Source organism: Salvelinus fontinalis, chromosome 4 (genome assembly GCF_029448725.1).
Source record: "Salvelinus fontinalis isolate EN_2023a chromosome 4, ASM2944872v1, whole genome shotgun sequence".
Lineage (NCBI taxonomy): Eukaryota > Metazoa > Chordata > Actinopteri > Salmoniformes > Salmonidae > Salvelinus > Salvelinus fontinalis.
Window position 1 is genome coordinate 70,775,802 of NC_074668.1, and position 18,052 is coordinate 70,793,853.

At 44.6% G+C, this 18,052-nt stretch overlaps 1 protein-coding gene across 1 annotated transcript in view; it reads left to right on the top strand.

The window, feature by feature from the left end:
• The first annotated feature begins 303 nt into the window (after nucleotides 1-303).
• The window catches only part of LOC129854304 (lysyl oxidase homolog 1-like), a 31,739-nt gene continuing 13,990 nt past the window's right edge, over nucleotides 304-18,052 (top strand). The window contains exons 1-3 of the mRNA XM_055921199.1: nucleotides 304-1,837; nucleotides 14,704-14,812; nucleotides 16,489-16,626. Coding sequence (XP_055777174.1) covers nucleotides 736-1,837; nucleotides 14,704-14,812; nucleotides 16,489-16,626 — 1,349 coding nt within the window. The 5' untranslated portion in view covers nucleotides 304-735. The remainder of the gene's footprint in view (nucleotides 1,838-14,703; nucleotides 14,813-16,488; nucleotides 16,627-18,052) is intronic.

Here is an 18,052-nt window from a genome sequence, read left to right on the forward strand (position 1 = left end):
CTGTACGCAGTTATAAGGTAAAAGGGTTTGCTAGACACCTGTGTGGGTGAATCCAGGCCATGTTCAACGCATCTTTGCTTGTTCAGGATGATGAAAGAATTTGGGCAACGGAAAGTGAGCCGCGATATAAATCTGAATGCCTTTGCAGATGGTGATGTTGACTCTGGAAGCCTTACAGAGCAATTCCTGGCTCCAGAAGTCAGTCCAGGAAACCACTCTAGCACTAGGGCCATGTGGGACCTCTCCTTAAAAAAAAACAAAGTTGAGTGCTTTTTTTCACAGCCCATTGTAAGCAATCAGAGAAGCAAATAGAAGGCTGCAGTCGAGGCACACAGGCAGGCACTCCTCTCCAGAAGGCTGAGTGAGAGCAATGCTCAGTCAACTGACAGTCACAGCGCAGCTAGACAGCCAGGAAGACAGGGCATTCTCTCACAGCACTAACAGACACCAGCACCACCAGCGGGGCCTCTGAAGCCCACTCCCCCCCTCCCGGATATGACTGCTCCTGGACACAGACTGATCCTCAGCCTCTCTAGCCAGCTGTAAGGAGCAGCGAATGGACAGAACCACTGGCATATCCTCCTGCTATCCTCTCCACACCCCCACCACACGCTGCTCCATACCCCCAGAAGAGGATTCATGCTGTGTTGACATAGGGTACAGGTGGTTGGTCGTGTTTGAGCGGCTGTTGGTTGTTTTCTCTGTGTGGTGGTGAGTTGAGGTGTGTTAAGTGTCATGATGATGCTGCCTCTTGTTGTGAAGAGCTTGGTGTGTGTACTACTGGGCTTTGGATGGGCCCAGGCCCAGGACCAGGCTGTGGGGCAGGATGGCGCTGCCACCCCCTGGAGACAAATGATCCAGTGGGAGAACAACGGCCGGAGGTTCAGCCTCCTCAACAGTGGAGCTGAGTACGTCCCTGCCGGAGCACAGGAACAGGAGAGAAGTCACAGAGTGGTGGTGGCTGACTCTCGCCCCCGAACCCCCCGCAGACCACAAGGAGGGAACGTACGCAGGCAGGCCCCCTCCAGGGGAGGCTCGGAGACCGTGAGAGGACAGGCCAGACATCCATTTGGCTTCGGACAGGTGCCCGACAACTGGCGCCAGGGCTCCGTGGGGACAGGCTCCACCAACCCCCGCTTCAGGCCATCCACTGGGTCCTCTTCGTCATCCTCATCATCCTTCTCATCTTCCTACAACGTCCCTGTCCAGCCCTACCCGCAATACCCCTTCCCTCAGCAGCCCTACCCCCTGCCCTATGATCCAAGTGTGGTGGAGGGAGCAGGTCGGGGCTACGCGGAGCCACCCTTCCAGAGGGCCACAGGTGGAGGCTATGGTGCTGGTGGTGGAGGCTATGGTGCTGGTGGTGGAGGATATGGTGCTGGTGGTAGAGGATACACTGGAGTCGGGTATGGAACTGGTGCTGGTCTGGCACCTGTGGTTCCACGCTCCCCGCAGGACTATGGTGAGGATGGCTACCGTTACTACCAGTCCTATGGCTACGGGCCCAACCCTGCCGTGCCTGCTGTGCCAGCACGGGCTGCCCAGCCACCCATTTCAGATGGCCTGGACCGCAGATACACACACAGCCTCTACAATGGAGGAGAGGATCCTGCTGCTGCCCCTGCCGACACAGTGCCCGCTGCCCCGGACAGGACAGTGGGTGGCGCTCAGCCTCCAGTACGAAGCCCCCAGTATGAGCAGTTCCCCCCGTTCGGTAGGCCCCAGGTGCAGCCACAGCCTCCTTTCCTCCAGCCTGTGGTGCCAGGAAGAAACCCCAACATGGCCGTGGAGAACCCCAGCGTCAACGTCGGGAGTGTCTACCGGCCGGAACAGAGAGGTATGCGCAATGTACATGCACAAAGTCATTTAGTTCAACGTCTTATGTCCTATAACAAAGCCAGCTCTTTGTCCACTGTCCAACCAGATGTTTTAAATCATCAGAATGTACAGTATTTCGTTTTGAGAGTATGAAAGATGATCTGTATGTGGTCCTAAAGAAACTAGAGAGATTCGTCATCTTCTTTTTAGTCAACTTTATAGACTGTTTGAAGTGAGCAGTACAAGACAGTCATGCAAACCACAAAGGAACCACCAGATCCTAATAGTAGTGCACATGTGAAGCGGATGATGCACTTGTGGGGTCACATCCAAGTTTTTCCTCAGTTGAAGGAGAGAAAACAAGAAGGGAATGTGGCTCCTCTCCTCTGCTCCTCTGCTGCTTTCTGACAGCGGTGGACGGTGTGAGCCCAGGGGGAGCAGAACCCTTACCACCTGTCTCCCCAGCTATGTGCCTCTGCAGCTGGAGAAGTACACTGTTTCTAGAGGTCTTTCATTTCACATCTCTCAGGCCCAAAACACAGTACATGGAAATCCCTTTAAATGACCAGAATAGCATTGTTATTTACTGGCTCAAGTCTTTCAATTCCCTTTTGCCAAACAAAAGCAAACTGTACTGAAGGACGGTTTATCTTTTCCCACTCACAGGGGTTATTGAAACCAGGTGTTGAGAAAGGCCTGCCAATATGGTGAGCGCACACACAGGGCTCACTGTGTCATAGCTTGGGGAGTAATAGTCTGCTGAAAATGGCTTGGCTCTTGGGGAGACCTGGATGCAGAACTTGGGAATAGAGGTGACCTCGGTGTTGGGGCTGGCTGGAGGAGGGTGACTGGGGCCTGGGTGAGTGGGATGGGAGAGAGGGGGGTGCTGCCTGTACCACTCCGAGGGAGGGAGGGAGGGAAAGAGGGAGGGAGGGAAAGAGGGAGGGAGGGAAAGAGGGAAAGACTGAAAGACGGAAAGACGGAAACAGGGAAAGAGGGAAAGAGGGAAAGAGGGAAAGAGGGAGAGAGAGGGAGAGAGAGGGAGAGAGAGGGAGAGAGAGGGAGAGAGAGGGAGAGAGAGGGAGAGAGAGGGAGAGAGAGGGAGAGAGAGAGAGGGAGAGAGAGGGAGAGAGGGAGAGAGAGGGAGAGAGACGTGGAAAGTCCCAGTAACACATGGGGTCCATTGCCTCAGGAAATCAAACAAATATTTAGTATGAGCTGAGGTGAAGAGGGAGGGAGCATCAATGAGCTGCTCTTAGACATGCAGCGGCCCAGCCAAAAGGCCCAGGACTTGTTTCGTAATTAAAAACACACCATTTCTTGAAAACCATGGGTAATTGATAGACTCTGTTCTGAGAGCCAATCACAGGGCTGGGTTAGGGAGTAGGGTGAGGGTAGGGGGTGGACACTGACTTTATTATTGGAACCCAAAGTTGGCAATGTGGAAAACATTTATTTAGAGTAACTGAAGCCCTGTGGCGTAAAGTGACGCAATTGCCAACACGTGTGTGGCCGTTTTCTCTGTTCTAGCTGCTAGGAGCCTCCATGGCCTGAGGGGGTGGGACATCAGATGGGATCCTCTCCTCTGGTTGGGAGCATGGAAGACTGACTTACACATATCTCTATTCCTCTGCCTGGCCTGGCTGTGCATCAGGCTCTTTAATGTGCCATGTGCTTCAGTTCCATAACTCAGTCTCACTCATTAAGACACTGGAATGTGGAAGCATTCTTCTCTGTCCTAGACGCAGCCAACATGTGTGCAGATGCCTCAGCTTTCTCACACGCCATTTAATCAATGTGATAGAAGTTCTTCCAATGGGCTGACAGTCAATAGAAGCATACGCAGGCTGCAAGGGATTCCAATTGAACTGACATACCTTCAAATGTGGAGACCGGTTCGCTTTGTTCCCACTCAAATGAATACAAGGACTCAAATCAAAGAGAGATTAGATACAGAAGTATTGAGGGTCACATTTTATTTGGATAGTCTGGCTAGTCCATCTGTAGATGCTCTATGTATGGTCATACTATCAACAAACTATCTGTTGATTAGCAATCTGTTGATAAGCAACATTAGGGCAAGGGCTAGGATTAGTGTAACGGATGTGAAATGGCTAGCTAGTTAGCGCGTACGCGCTAGTAGCATTTCAATCAGTTACGCCACTTGCTCTGAGACTTAAGTAGTGTTGCCGTGGCCTTTGTGGAGCGATGGGTAACGATGCTTCGTGGGCGTCCGTCGTTGATGTGTGCAGAGGGTCCCTGGTTCGCGCCCGTGTCGGGGCGAGGGGACGGTTTAAAGTTATACTGTTACATTGGTGCCGTGACCCGGATCACTGGTTGCTGCGGAAAAGGAGGAGGTTGAAAGGGGGGTGAGTGTAACGGATGTGAAATGGCTAGCTAGTTAGCGCGTACGCGCTAGTAGCATTTCAATCAGTTACGTCACTTGCTCTGAGACTTAAGTAGTGTTGCCGTGGCCTTTGTGGAGCGATGGGTAACGATGCTTCGTGGGCGACCGTCGTTGATGTGTGCAGAGGGTCCCTGGTTCGCGCCCGTGTCGGGGCGAGGGGACGGTTTAAAGTTATACTGTTACATTGGTGCCGTGACCCGGATCACTGGTTGCTGCGGAAAAGGAGGAGGTTGAAAGGGGGGTGAGTGTAACGGATGTGAAATGGCTAGCTAGTTAGCGCGTACGCGCTAGTAGCATTTCAATCAGTTACGTCACTTGCTCTGAGACTTAAGTAGTGTTGCCGTGGCCTTTGTGGAGCGATGGGTAGCGATGCTTCGTGGGCGACTGTTGTTGATGTGTGCAGAGGGTCCCTGGTTCGCGCCCGTGTCGGGGCGAGGGGACGGTTTAAAGTTATACTGTTGCATTGGTGCCGTGACCCGGATCACTGGTTGCTGCGGAAAAGGAGGAGGTTGAAAGGGGGGTGAGTGTAACGGATGTGAAATGGCTAGCTAGTTAGCGCGTACGCGCTAGTAGCATTTCAATCAGTTACGTCACTTGCTCTGAGACTTAAGTAGTGTTGCCGTGGCCTTTGTGGAGCGATGGGTAACGATGCTTCGTGGGCGACCGTCGTTGATGTGTGCAGAGGGTCCCTGGTTCGCGCCCGTGTCGGGGCGAGGGGACGGTTTAAAGTTATACTGTTACATTGGGACGGTTTAAAGTTATACTGTTACATTGGTGCCGTGACCCGGATCACTGGTTGCTGCGGAAAAGGAGGAGGTTGAAAGGGGGGTGAGTGTAACGGATGTGAAATGGCTAGCTAGTTAGCGCGTACGCGCTAGTAGCATTTCAATCAGTTACGTCACTTGCTCTGAGACTTAAGTAGTGTTGCCGTGGCCTTTGTGGAGCGATGGGTAGCGATGCTTCGTGGGCGACTGTTGTTGATGTGTGCAGAGGGTCCCTGGTTCGCGCCCGTGTCGGGGCGAGGGGACGGTTTAAAGTTATACTGTTACATTAGGGTAAGGGTTAAGTTTAGGGTTAGGGTCAGTAGATAGTTATTTGAAATGTTAGTGACAGTCTGTAGAGCATCTACATATGGGCTATCCAAATAACTTCACTGGCCACAGACATCAGTTCAATGTCTAGTTTTGATTTATATTTGGTTGAGTTGTTAACTAGTGTGAAACAACGTAGATTCAACGAGTTTTTGCCCGGTGGGAAGTGTTACTGTATTGAGTTATCAATAGAGATAAGTAGTAACTTGTCTTGTTTATTGCCAAATTGCCTTAATGGGAACATGATACAATGAGGTGGTGGAGAGAACCTGTGTTGGTGTGTTGCAATAGGCTCGGACTTGTCTTGTTCACGTAGTGCTGTGACTGCAACCGTCACAGACTATTATATAGTGCAATATTTGTATTGCACTCTATTCTCTCACCACTCATAAGCTCTCACGTATTCTCACATGCACCCACTATAATGAAAGAGCTGTTCTCAAAAAGAAATGACATGCCATTGACTTAGCAAAAGGGATGAGCTGGCATGTTGTGCATTGTAGACTTTCAGGGAAAGACATTATTAAAGAAATGGCAAATTCCAACGTATTTTCTCTAGCCCCATTTAGAATATGATACAGTATGTAGCCTTGTCAAATGCTTTCGAGGGCTGATCAGCTTTTGGTTCAGACACACTTTATCCCTCTGAAAAATACCCAATTTCCAGTTTCCGGAGATTAGTGGCCCAGAGAACAAAGGCCTTGCAGAAAGAAGAGGGAGAAGAGTCCACTGCTGGATGGAAAACCTCTGCATTTCACACAGGCCTTACAGTGTTTACATGGTCTGCCCCAGGAAGCTTCCCGTGGCCTGTAAGTCTGCTTCAGAGAGAGATGACAAATTGGATGTGTACACAGTGCTGGGAAAGACAGAACCCTCACTTGAACCTGTGTCTAAACTGGGGAAGGCTCACCTGGACGTTAAACAGGCAGAGGAGATAGGAAGCTTTCTCTGTAGAATTCCTATAAACAAATTGTATCCGAGGCCTGCTGTAAACAACAGTAACGACAGAGTGGGAATAGAAAAGCACAACGCTAAATATCATATCCCCAAATGCCTTCAGTTGTTTTACTGTTTTGTCAATTTTACTGGAACCAAAATGAAGCAGATGGTAGGTTTTTTGAATGGTACCAGAGGTCAAAACTTGGGATTGACTTTATGTTGCTCCAACTGGTTCATATTTAAGTGGATGTCTGGCCTTTGAGGTTGAGGTAAAGGGGGAGGGAAGGGGGTGGTGATAAGGTATCCCAGTGACCCTTTCTGGCATGCCCTTTACTGGAAATGGGACACACATTAGCTCTGACAACTCAGGCCTGCTTTTTTATTTATTCTTCTGTTTCTCTGACAGAGTCGATCACTGGCCCAGTTTAGGAACAGCGGGGTGGGAGATCATTGTTGTTTTACCTTAGCGTGCTTCTCTCTCTCTCTCTTTCTATCTCTCTCTCTCTCTCTCTCTCTCTCTCTCTCTCTCTCTCTATCCCTCCATCTCTCACATTTTCTTGCATAAACGTGAAATATCTTTCAATATTTGATTACTAGGAGCCTACAACAAATATGAAATATAAACTTTGGATACTGTAGCAGAACATAATTGTCTAGTATTCTGGTGAAGTCGACTTTCTAATGCTTAGCATTATCCCCTCCAGATATGAATAGTCTGAATGTATTTTTCATGCCAAAGGTTAACATGAAATGACAGGTTCATATTAGGATTAGTGTCGTGAAACATCACATCATATTAGGAAAGCCCCAGCGTCTTAGCATAATTTCTCCCTGTGTGTGTACCAACCATGTTTTCACTTTCACATTCAGATTCTAGGGAAGAATTTTTTAAAGAATGAATGACTCATTCATGTATACTCATTTTATTTTTCTTGGCATGATTAGCTTTTTTCTGTACACTAACATCAGAATCTATAGTGACCTATAGGGAGGGAGTACTAATTCTGCTAAGATGATCATGAGGAATGTACTGTAATTAGTGATTCCTGACTACTGACCACAGGACCCTTATTTCCACCTATCTGAATGTGCTGCCATATGTAACTTGTAAGTCTACACAAAATTTTAGGTCCCTCTTTAAATGACGTTTAGCTTCTAAAGACTTCATAAGCGCTACATAAAATGATCACCAATGTCAACTGTGACATAACCCACTATGTCGAATATGTGACTCACCACCTGGATTCGGTCTTATGTAGCAAAATTTGAAATCGTGTTTTTGACATTATATAAAAGTGGAGACTCTGGCTTTCTAGGCAGAGATGCAAAGAAAAAAACATATCTTAGAGTGGCAAATAAAAAGAAAAGATTAAGATGGGAAAAAGAACAAAGAAACTGGACAGAGGAAGGCCAGCATCCCGGAGTCGCCTCTTCACTGTTGACGTTGAGACTGGTGTTTTGCGGGTACTATTTATGGAGGCTACCAGTTGAGGACTTGTGAGGCATCTGTTTCTCAAACTAGACACTCTAATGTACTTGTTCTCTTGCTCATTTGTGCACCCGGGCCTCCCACTTCTCTTTCTATTCTGGTTAGAGCCCGTTTGCGTTATTCTGTGAAGGGAGTAGTACACAGCGTTGTCTGGGATCTTCAGTTTCTTGGCAATTTCTTTCATGGAATAGCATTCATTTCTCAGAACAAGAATAGACTGACGAGTTTCAGAAGAAAGTGCTTTGTTTCTGGACAGTTTGAGCCTGTAATTGAAACCACAAATGCTGATGATCCAGATATTCAACTAGTCTAAAGAAGGCCAGTTTTATTGCTTCTTTAATCAGCACAACAGTTTTCAGCTGTGTTAACATAATTGCAAAAGGGTTTTCTTATGATCAATTAGCCTTTTAAAATGATGAACTTGGATTAGCTAACACAACGTGCCACTGGAACACAGGAGTGACGGTTGCTGATAATGGGCCTCTGTACGCCTATGTAGATATTCCGTAAAAAATCTGCCTTTTTCAGCTACGTCATTTACAACATACAACAACATCTACACTGTACTTCTGATCAATTTGATGTTATTTTAATGGACCAGAAATGTGCTTTTCTTTCAAAATCAAGGACATTTCTAAGTGACCCCAAACTTTTGAACGTTGGTGTATATTTACAAAAAAAAATATGGGGGAATGGAAAGGATGCAGACAATTACATTGATGGAAGCCACAATCTATCTGTAATATTAACTTTTACTGCCTCAGAAACCCGGATCCGGGATCCCCCCCCACCCCCCCCACACTGATTAGCATTGCTAGCATAGCGTCACATTTAAATAGTAGCATCTAAATATCATTAAATCACAAGTCCAAGACACCTAATGAAAGATACAGATCTTGTGAATAAAGTCACCATTTCAGATTTTTAAAATGTTTTACAGGGAAGACAAAATATGTAAATCTATTAGCTAATCATGTTAGCAAAAGACACAATTTTTCTTTGTCCACCATTTTTTCTCAACACCAGTAGCTATCACCAATTCGGCTAAACTAAGATATTGATAGCCACTAACCAAGAAAAAACCTCATCAGATGACAGTCTGATAACATATTTATGGTATAGGATAGGTTTTGTTAGAAAAATGTGCATATTTCAGGTATAAATCATAGTTTGCCATTGCAGCCAGCATCACAAATCTCACCAAAGCTCCTAAAATTACTACACAGAGCAACGTGTATTACCAATTTACTCATCATAAAACATTTCTTAAAAATACACAGCACATAGCAATGGAAAGACACAGATCTTGTGAATTCAGACAACATTTCAGATTTTCTAAGTGTTTTACGGCGAAAACACAATAAATCGTTATATTAGCATACCACATATGCAAACGTTACCAGAGCATTGATTCTAGCCCAAGAGAGCGATAACGTAATCATCGCCAAAATATATTAATTTTTTCACTAACCTTCTCAGAATTCTTCAGATGACACTCCTGTAACATCATATTACACAATCCATATAGAGTTTGATCGAAAATGTGCATATTTAGCGGCACAAATCGTGCTTACACAATGGAAATAGTGTTCAACTACTCAAGCAATCTGCCCGGCGCCATTTTGAAAATACAAATATTTTTATCAAAAACTATTCATAAACTTGACTAAAAAAATACAGGTTGGACATGAAATGAAAGATGCATTAGTTATTAATGCAAACGCTGAGTTAGATTTTTAAAATTAACGTTACTAGACATACAGTGTGCGTTACAGCCAGACTAGTGCTGCAATAATCGGGTCACTAATCGCCATTATGGAGTTTACATTTTTCCACATAAAAACGGAATAACATCATAAATAGCTCTTACTTTCGACGAGCTTCCATCAGAATCTTGGCATGGTGGTTCTTTGTCCAAAAGAATCGTTGCTTGGTTGTAAAACGTTGCATTCAACTTCTGATATAGCAGCTAACAGTAGCTAACAATAGCTATTTTGCCCCAACGTGTCCAAATCCTCAAGGCGCAATACTGAGGAAATTCTGAAAAATAGCAATATACTCGCATTATCTGATATAACTCGGTTTAAAATAGCTTCGTTATGATGCTTCTAACACCTATGTATAATTGAATTACAAACAGATACATCTAACGTTTAAAATTGAGCGTTTGAAAATGGCATCCTGAGGTCCCTCCCTGCGCAATGTTCAGCGTCGAAAGGAAGGCTACTCTCACTCCTTGGCCTTTTATAACCTCTGAGAGCTACGCAGCAAGCCCATTCCACTTCTCATTGGTTACTGACATCCAGGGGAAGGCGGGTGCAGTTCATGTCGTTCCATAGGATACACACAGACTTTTAAATCTGATCTGAAACCAGAGCTTCGCTCTCAGACCATCGCAGTACCTGTCATGGATTTCGCCGTAGAAAGAGTTCTGGGTCACCCACAGACATAATTCCAACGGTTTATGAAACTAGAGAGTGTTTTCTATCCAATAGAATTAATAATATGCATATTGTACGAGCAAGAATTGAGCACGAGGCAGTTTAATTTGGCGACACCCAGAAATAAAAAATGCTAACTGCGCCCCCTATTGACAAAAGGCTAAACTGATTTACCTTCTAAAATCATAGTCGCACATGCCATGTAGATATAATATATAATACATAATAATATAAAATAATGCAATGGAATTCTAAGCAAATCTTGTCTGCTAAATGTATTTTTTTATTTTTTTTATTTCAGCTTTGTTTAACCAGGTGGGCCAGTTGAGAACCAATTCTCATTTACAACTGCGACCTGGCCAAGATAAAGCAAAGCAGTGCGACAAAAACAACAACACAGAGTTACACATAAACAAATGTACAGTCAATAACACAATAGAATAGAAAAATAGACAAATCTATGTATAGTGTGTGCAAATGTAGAAGAGTATGGAGGTAGGCAATAAATAGGTCATAGAGGCAAAATAATTACAATTTAGCAGTAATACTGGAGTGATAGATGTGCAGATGATGTTGTGCAAGTAGAGATACTGGGGTGCAGAAGAGCAAGAGGGTAAGTAATAATATGGGGATGAGGTAGTTGGGTGTGCTATTTACAGATTGGCTGTGTACAGGTACAGTGATCGGTAAGCTGCTCTGACAGCTGATGCTTAAAGTTAGAGAGGGAGATATAAAACTCCAGCTTCAGAGATTTTTGCAATTCGTTCCAGTTATTGGCAGCAGAGAACTGGAAGGAAAGGCGGCCAAAGAAAGTGTTGGCTTTGGGGATGACCAGTGCAATATACCTGCTGGAGCGCGTGCTACGGGTGGGTGTTGTTATGGTGACCAGTGAGCTGAGATAAGGCAGGGCTTTATCTAGCAAAGACTTAAAGATGACTTGTAGCCAGTGGGTTTGGCGACGGATATGTAGTGAGGAACTAGTGTAGACCACAGCCATATGGCATAGCCAGATCAGGGCCTAACATAAGGAGAGCTCAGAATATGCAATTCTGTTTTTCTGAAATAGACTACATTTTCTTCATATCATGTTTCCTTAGACTTGTCTAAAATAAATAATGGATTCATTGTGATGGTGTAGACTATTCTTATATGGATTTATTGACGTTTTAAAATGTAGATGTTTTAAAGGTCTGCGTCAGTGGCTTGTATGCTATGCGTGGAAGCCAGGAGATGCTAATATGTTCATGTTAATTAACTCTAAATGGGAAGGAAGATGGAAAACTATATTCACTTCGTAATATTACTATCATGACGTGACTATGAGACGTGGCTCTATCTAGGGGGATTTGTATTTTGCTGAGCCTGCTAGGTAGCTACATTTCGGCTAGCTAGCAAATCCTGTGAAGTCACCAAAATTATTTTAAATAACAATTGAGGTAGCTATAGTATGTAATCTAACTCAACACTTAACTACCACAAACTAATTTAAATTACAATAAATAAAGGTTAATTTACTTGTTTTTTACTGTCAAGCGGCAGCACAAGTGGGCATTTGAACTCATCACATGATCAGCGTCTCGTCGGCAACACTAAAAAAGTACTTCCGTGTCACGGAATTTCTGATTTAAAAAAAATAAATGTGCCCAACGTAATAGCAGAAAAGTGTCAATAACCATTAATGAGATATGAACAATAACTGTCTAAACATTAACAATGACTCATATTTTTCATATTTAAGTGACATTTGCATTAAATTTGTGTTTTAAAATATGTTCCAAGGTCAAATAAATGCCCCCAATATGAATCACTGTATATGGAATACGTATGGGCTTAGTATTGTAGGGAATACTCAGTAGGATCTCTAGAATGTATAGATGGTGTCATTTCATGGGGCTCTGAATAATACGGTGTTCCTGGCCTTTTACTCAACCAATTCCATTGGCGCCCGAATCACATTACATGTGCGCTTACTTCACTACAGAAAATCCGCAAACCAAACAACAGTGCAGGGCATGCTCATTGAATTAAATGTCAACAACACTCAAAAATCTTAGTTTCTTCGATTTTTTCCAGACATCAAAAGTCATCCCTTAATGTGGTTTAAAACTTCTTAGTCATCCCTTTGCGCGCCAATCCCGTTAACAGGATTGATTTGACAACACCCAGTGAAATAGCAGCGCGCCAAATTCAAAAACAGAAATACTCATAATAATAATGAATAAATCATACAAGTGTTTAAAGATGAACTTCTTGTTAATCCAGCCACAGTGTCAGATTTCAAAAAGGCTTTACAGCGAAAGCAAACCATGCTATTATCTGAGGACAGCACCCCATCAAACACACACATGACAATCATAATTCAACCCGCCAGGCACAACACTACACAGAAACTACACACAACACAGAAATAACGGATAATTCATACCTTACCTTTGAAGATCTTCTTCTGTTGGCACTCCAATATGTCCATTAAACATCACAAATGGTCCTTTTGTTTGATTAATTCTGTTGTTATATCCCCAAAATGTCAATTTATTTGGCGCGTTTGATTCTGAAAAACCACTGGTTCCAACTCGCGCAACAGTACTACAAAGTATCTAATAAGTTACCTGTAAACTTGATCCAGACATTTCAAACAACTTTCCTAATACAACTTTAGGTATTTTTTTACGTAAATAATCAATACAATTTAAGATGGGATAAACTGCGTTCAATAGCAGATAAAAACAAAGTGGAGGGAGCTTTCAGGTCACGAGCCTCTAACAAACTGTACACTTCACTCGACCCTCGTTCTGAACTGCCCTACTTCTTAATTTCTGAAAGGAAAAACATCAACCAATTTCTAAAGACTGTTGACATCCAGTGGAAGCGATAGGAACTGCATTTCTAAGTGCCTTAGAAATCTAGATCTCCATAGAAAACCCATTGAGGGCCTCCCGGGTGGAGCAGTGGTCTAGGGCACTACATCGCAGTGCTAGCTGCGCCACCAGAGTCTCTGGGTTCACGCCCAGGCTCTGTCGCAGCCGGCCGCGACCGGGAGGTCCATGGGGCGACGCACAATTGGGCTAGCGTCGTCCGGGTTAGGGAGGGTTTGGCCGGTAGGGATATCCTTGTCTCATCGCGACTCCTGTGGCGGGCCGGGCGCAGTGCACGCTAACCAAGGGGGCCAGGTGCACGGTGTTTCCTCCGACACATTGGTGCGGCTGGCTTCCGGGTTGGAGGTGCGCTGTGTTAAGAAGCAGTGCGGCTTGGTTGGGTTGTGCTTCGGAGGACGCGTGGCTTTCGACCTTCGTCTCTCCCGAGCCCGTACGGGAGTTGTAGCGATGAGACAAGATAGTAATTACTAGCGATTGGATACCACGAAAATTGGGGAGAAAAGGGGATAAAAAAATGTTTTTTAAAAATTAAAAAAAGAAAACCCATTGAAAAGAGAGTGACCTCAAAAATGTTTCTTGTCCTCAGTGTTTTGCCTGCCAAGTAAGTTATGTTATACTCACAGACATCATTCAAACAGTTTTAGAAACTTTCTATCCAAATCTACTAATAATATGCATATCCTAGCTTCTGGGCCTGAGTAGCAGGCAGTTTACTTTGGGCACACTTTTCATCCGGACGTGAAAATAGTGCCCCCTAGCCTTAAGAAGTTTTAAGCATTGTTGTGAACACAGAAAATCCAATTTGGTTGTTTTTCTATTTAAAAAGTGTGAAAAAGGCCCTGCCAACGTGTTTTGCTGTGCATGACTGCACATTAGAGTGTGTTTCATTCTGCAACACAGCATTTTGGAGGAAGTTGAGTTCAGGTCCAATATTGACTCTGCACCCAAGAGGGAAAGAGGTTGGGCCATCCTAGAAATGTTTTAGTGAATTAATATAGAACATTTAGCAGACGCTTTTATCCAAAGCGACTTACAGTCATGCATGAATAAATGTTTACGTATGGGTCGTCCTGGGAATCAAACCCAATAGCCTGCCGTTGCGATGCTTATGACAGAGTTATAAATGCTTTGTGAAGCCTCAATTTAATATGATTTATAAGGCCTTTATTAGCGGTGCTTATACCACCCTTTATAAAGCGCAGGCTTATGTCATATTTGACATAGTGGGTTGTGTCACATTTGACAGTGGTGGTTATGTCACACAGTTATGCCACATTTATGAACAATTGATAAAGCATAACATACGGTTATAGATGATTTGTAACACTTTTTTGCAGTGTTTATGAAGGCTTTATAAGCTGCATTTGATTTAAGGCAGGACCTTCTACAGCATCTGTATCAAAGTCCTTACAATAACACGATGCAGGGGAATTAAATAGAGCTGATAAATAGGTGTAAAGCTGTGCTGTTTTATTTGAGGAATGACCCCACTGGTCGGTGCACCACATCAATACTCTATATTCTGTCAAGGGATGATGCAGAACTGTTAAAGTTGACATTGGCATCAAGGTGCTGGTACTAACATGATTGAATCAATTGCTGTTGAAGGATACTATGTGTTGAGCCAAGTGTATTGTTCTAGGTTTGCCAGACCTGGTTCCTGATCCAAACTATGTGCAGGCCTCCACGTATATCCAGAGAGCTCACATGTACTCTCTCCGTTGTGCTGCCGAGGAGAAATGCTTGGCAAGGTAAGAGACCATTTTAAACCTTTTAAGTGTTTTAATAAGTGTCTGTATTTGCTTTGGATGAAGAGAACACACATAATGTTGTTAGTAGTCACTCTGCACACTTTAATGGCATGAAAAATTATCACCAGTTTTTGTAAGCCAGTATACACATTCTGATGAACAATCAGTCTCCTCCAGTTAGAACAGATTGAAAGATTCCATGTGCCTATGTAACAGTATAACTTTACGTCCGTCCCCTCGCCCCGACACGATTGAAACGCTATTAGCGTGTACCCGCTTACTAGCTAGCCATTTCACATCCGTTACACTCACCCCCCTTTCCGCGGCAACCAGTGATCCGGGTCAACAGCATCAATGTAACAGCACAACTTTACGTCCGTCCCCTCGCCCCGACACGGGCGCGAACCAGGGACCTTCTGCACACATCAACAACAGTCACCCTCGAAGTGTCGTTACCCATCGCTCCACAAAAGCCGCGGCCCTTGCAGAGCAAGGGGCAACACTACTTCTAGGTTTCAGAGCAAGTGACGTAACTGATTGAAACGCTATTAGCGCGGACCCACTAACTAGCTAGCCATTTCACATCCGTTACACTCACCCCCTTTCCGCAGCAACCAGTGATCCGGGTCAACAGCATCAATGTAACAGTACAACTTTACCCGCTAACTAGCCAGTTAGCGTAACCGCTAACTAGCCATTTCACATCCGTTACACCTATCGGTGAATATTCTCATTTAATGTCTCAGCACCGGACTGTTATATCTACCTGCTTAGTAAAGTTACTCCTTATCTAATTTGCAGTATATAAAGTTTGGAACCCAGTTCACAGTGCAACATCAATAACCTAAAATCGGGTCACCTATGCCTGTCACTAAGGCTGCATTTACATAATTCGGATATGTTCCCACTAATTGGTCTTTTGACCAATCAGATCATATCTTTTCCCAATAATTGGGCAGAAGTTAAAATTTGAGCTGCCTGTGTAAACACAGCCTAAAGCTTGTCTATCTAACCTGGCGTGTCAGTAAATGGTTCTCTGAGTGGTTTGGTCTGCAGTCGCAGCACACATAATGGGCCTCTGACTTTGGCCCCAGGGTTATATGGGTACGGTACAATTGCCCAGGCTGCAGAGCATTTAAATGATGGCGATGAACTTTGTTGTCCCACTGCCTCTCCTGGTTGCCCTCCTTCCCATCTCAAGCACCGCCATTCCTCGAAGCCCTCTCATATCCTGTCTGTGTTATCAGCAATCATGGACAGATGGCCTTGTATAATGTGCTATACACTCCAATGTCAACAACAATTACAAAGATATTTACTGATACTTTGGAATGCAGGTTAATATTAAAACAATTCTAAAACATGTGTTCATACTGGAACTCTCTACACAGTGTATGCCTATCCACTACAAATATGTCCTTGCTACAAGACTGAAAAGCTGTGCAGTAGGCTATGGAGATTAATCACAGTAATCTGTAATGTGAATTATTTATTTATCATATTCCTTCCCTGTAGCTTTTCCAGGCCCGCTCAATTCTGTCTAGTTGCAGGAACACATTGTGAGCCTGAGGTATCAGAAACTCACCGGGACAACCCTTGGGAGACTAGTTCTCTGTAGCCATCTGTACTTTCCTTCACTCATTGCTATTCCATACTTTGTGTTTGTCTCCCCACAGCACTGCCTACAGCGCTGAGACTACAGACTATGACATCAGAGTCCTCCTTCGCTTCCCACAGAGGGTTAAGAACCAGGGGACGGCTGACTTCATGCCCAACCGACCCAGACACACCTGGGAGTGGCACAGCTGCCATCAGTGAGTAACCAGTGTCTCCCAAAACCCATATATGCTATTGGTTTATGATACTTAAATCAAATCAAATTGTATTTCTCACATGCACCGAATACAACAGGTGTAGACCTTACAGGGAAATGTTTACTTACAAGCCCTTACCCGACAATGCAGTTTGAAGATTTAAAAAAAAATAGAAGTAATAAATAATTCAAGAGCAGCAGTAAAAATAACAATAGCGAGGCTATATAAAGGGGATACCGGTACAGAGTCAGTGTGCGGGGGCACCGGTTAGTCGAGGTAATTGAGGTAATAAATGTTAGCCATTTGGTTAGATGTTCTGGAGTCTTATGGCTTGGGGGTAGAAGCTGTTTAGAAGCGTCTTGGACCTAGACTTGGCACTCCGGTACTGCTTGCCATGTGGTAGCAGAGAGAACAGTCTATGACTAGGGTGTCTGGAGTCTTTTTTAGGGTCTTCCTCTGACACCGTCTGGTATAGAGGTCCTGGATGGCAGGAAGCTTGTCCCCAGTGATGTACTGGGCCGTACGCATTACACTCTGAGGTGCCTTGTGTTCGGAGGCTGAGCAGTTGCCATACAACGCAGTATTGCAACCCGTCAGGATGCTCTCGGTGGTGCAGCTATAGAACCTTTTGAGGATTTGAGGACCCATGCCAAATCTTTTCAGTCTCCTAAGGGGGAATATATTTTGTCATGCCCTCTTCACAACTGTCTTGGTGTGCTTGGACCATGATATTTATTTTTTTTTTTCGGGGGTGTGGACGCCAAGGACCTTGAAGCTCTCAACATGCTCCACTACAGCCCCGTCGATGAGAATGAGGGCTTGCTCGGACCTTTTCCTGTAGTCCACAATCATCTCCTTGCTCTTGAACACGTTGAGGGAGAGATTGTTGCCTTGCACCACACGGTCCTTAGCTTAGTGAAGAGCTTTGAAGGCACTATGGTGTTGAATGCTGAGCTGTAGTCAGTGAATAGCATTCTCACATAGGTGTTCCTTTTGTCCAGGTGTGAAAGGGCAGTGTGGATCAGTTGGGGCGGTATGCAAATTGGAGTGGGTCTCGGGTTTCTGGGATAATGGTGTTGATGTGAGCCATGAACAGCCTTTCAAAGCACTTCATGGCTACAGACATGTGTACTACGTGTCGGTAGTCATTTAGGCAGGTTACCTTAGTGTTCTTGGGCACAGGGACTATGGTGGTCCACTTGAAAAATGTTGGTATTACATACTTAGACAGGGAGAAGTTGAAAATGTCAGTGAAGACACTTGCCAGTTGGTCAGCGCATGCTCGGAGTACACGTCCTGGTAATCCGTCTGGCCCTGCAGCCTTGTGAATGTTGACCTGTTTAAAGGTCTTACTCACATCGGCTGCGGAGAGCGTGATCACACAGTCGTCCGGAACAGCTGATTCTCTCATGCATTTTTCAGTTAC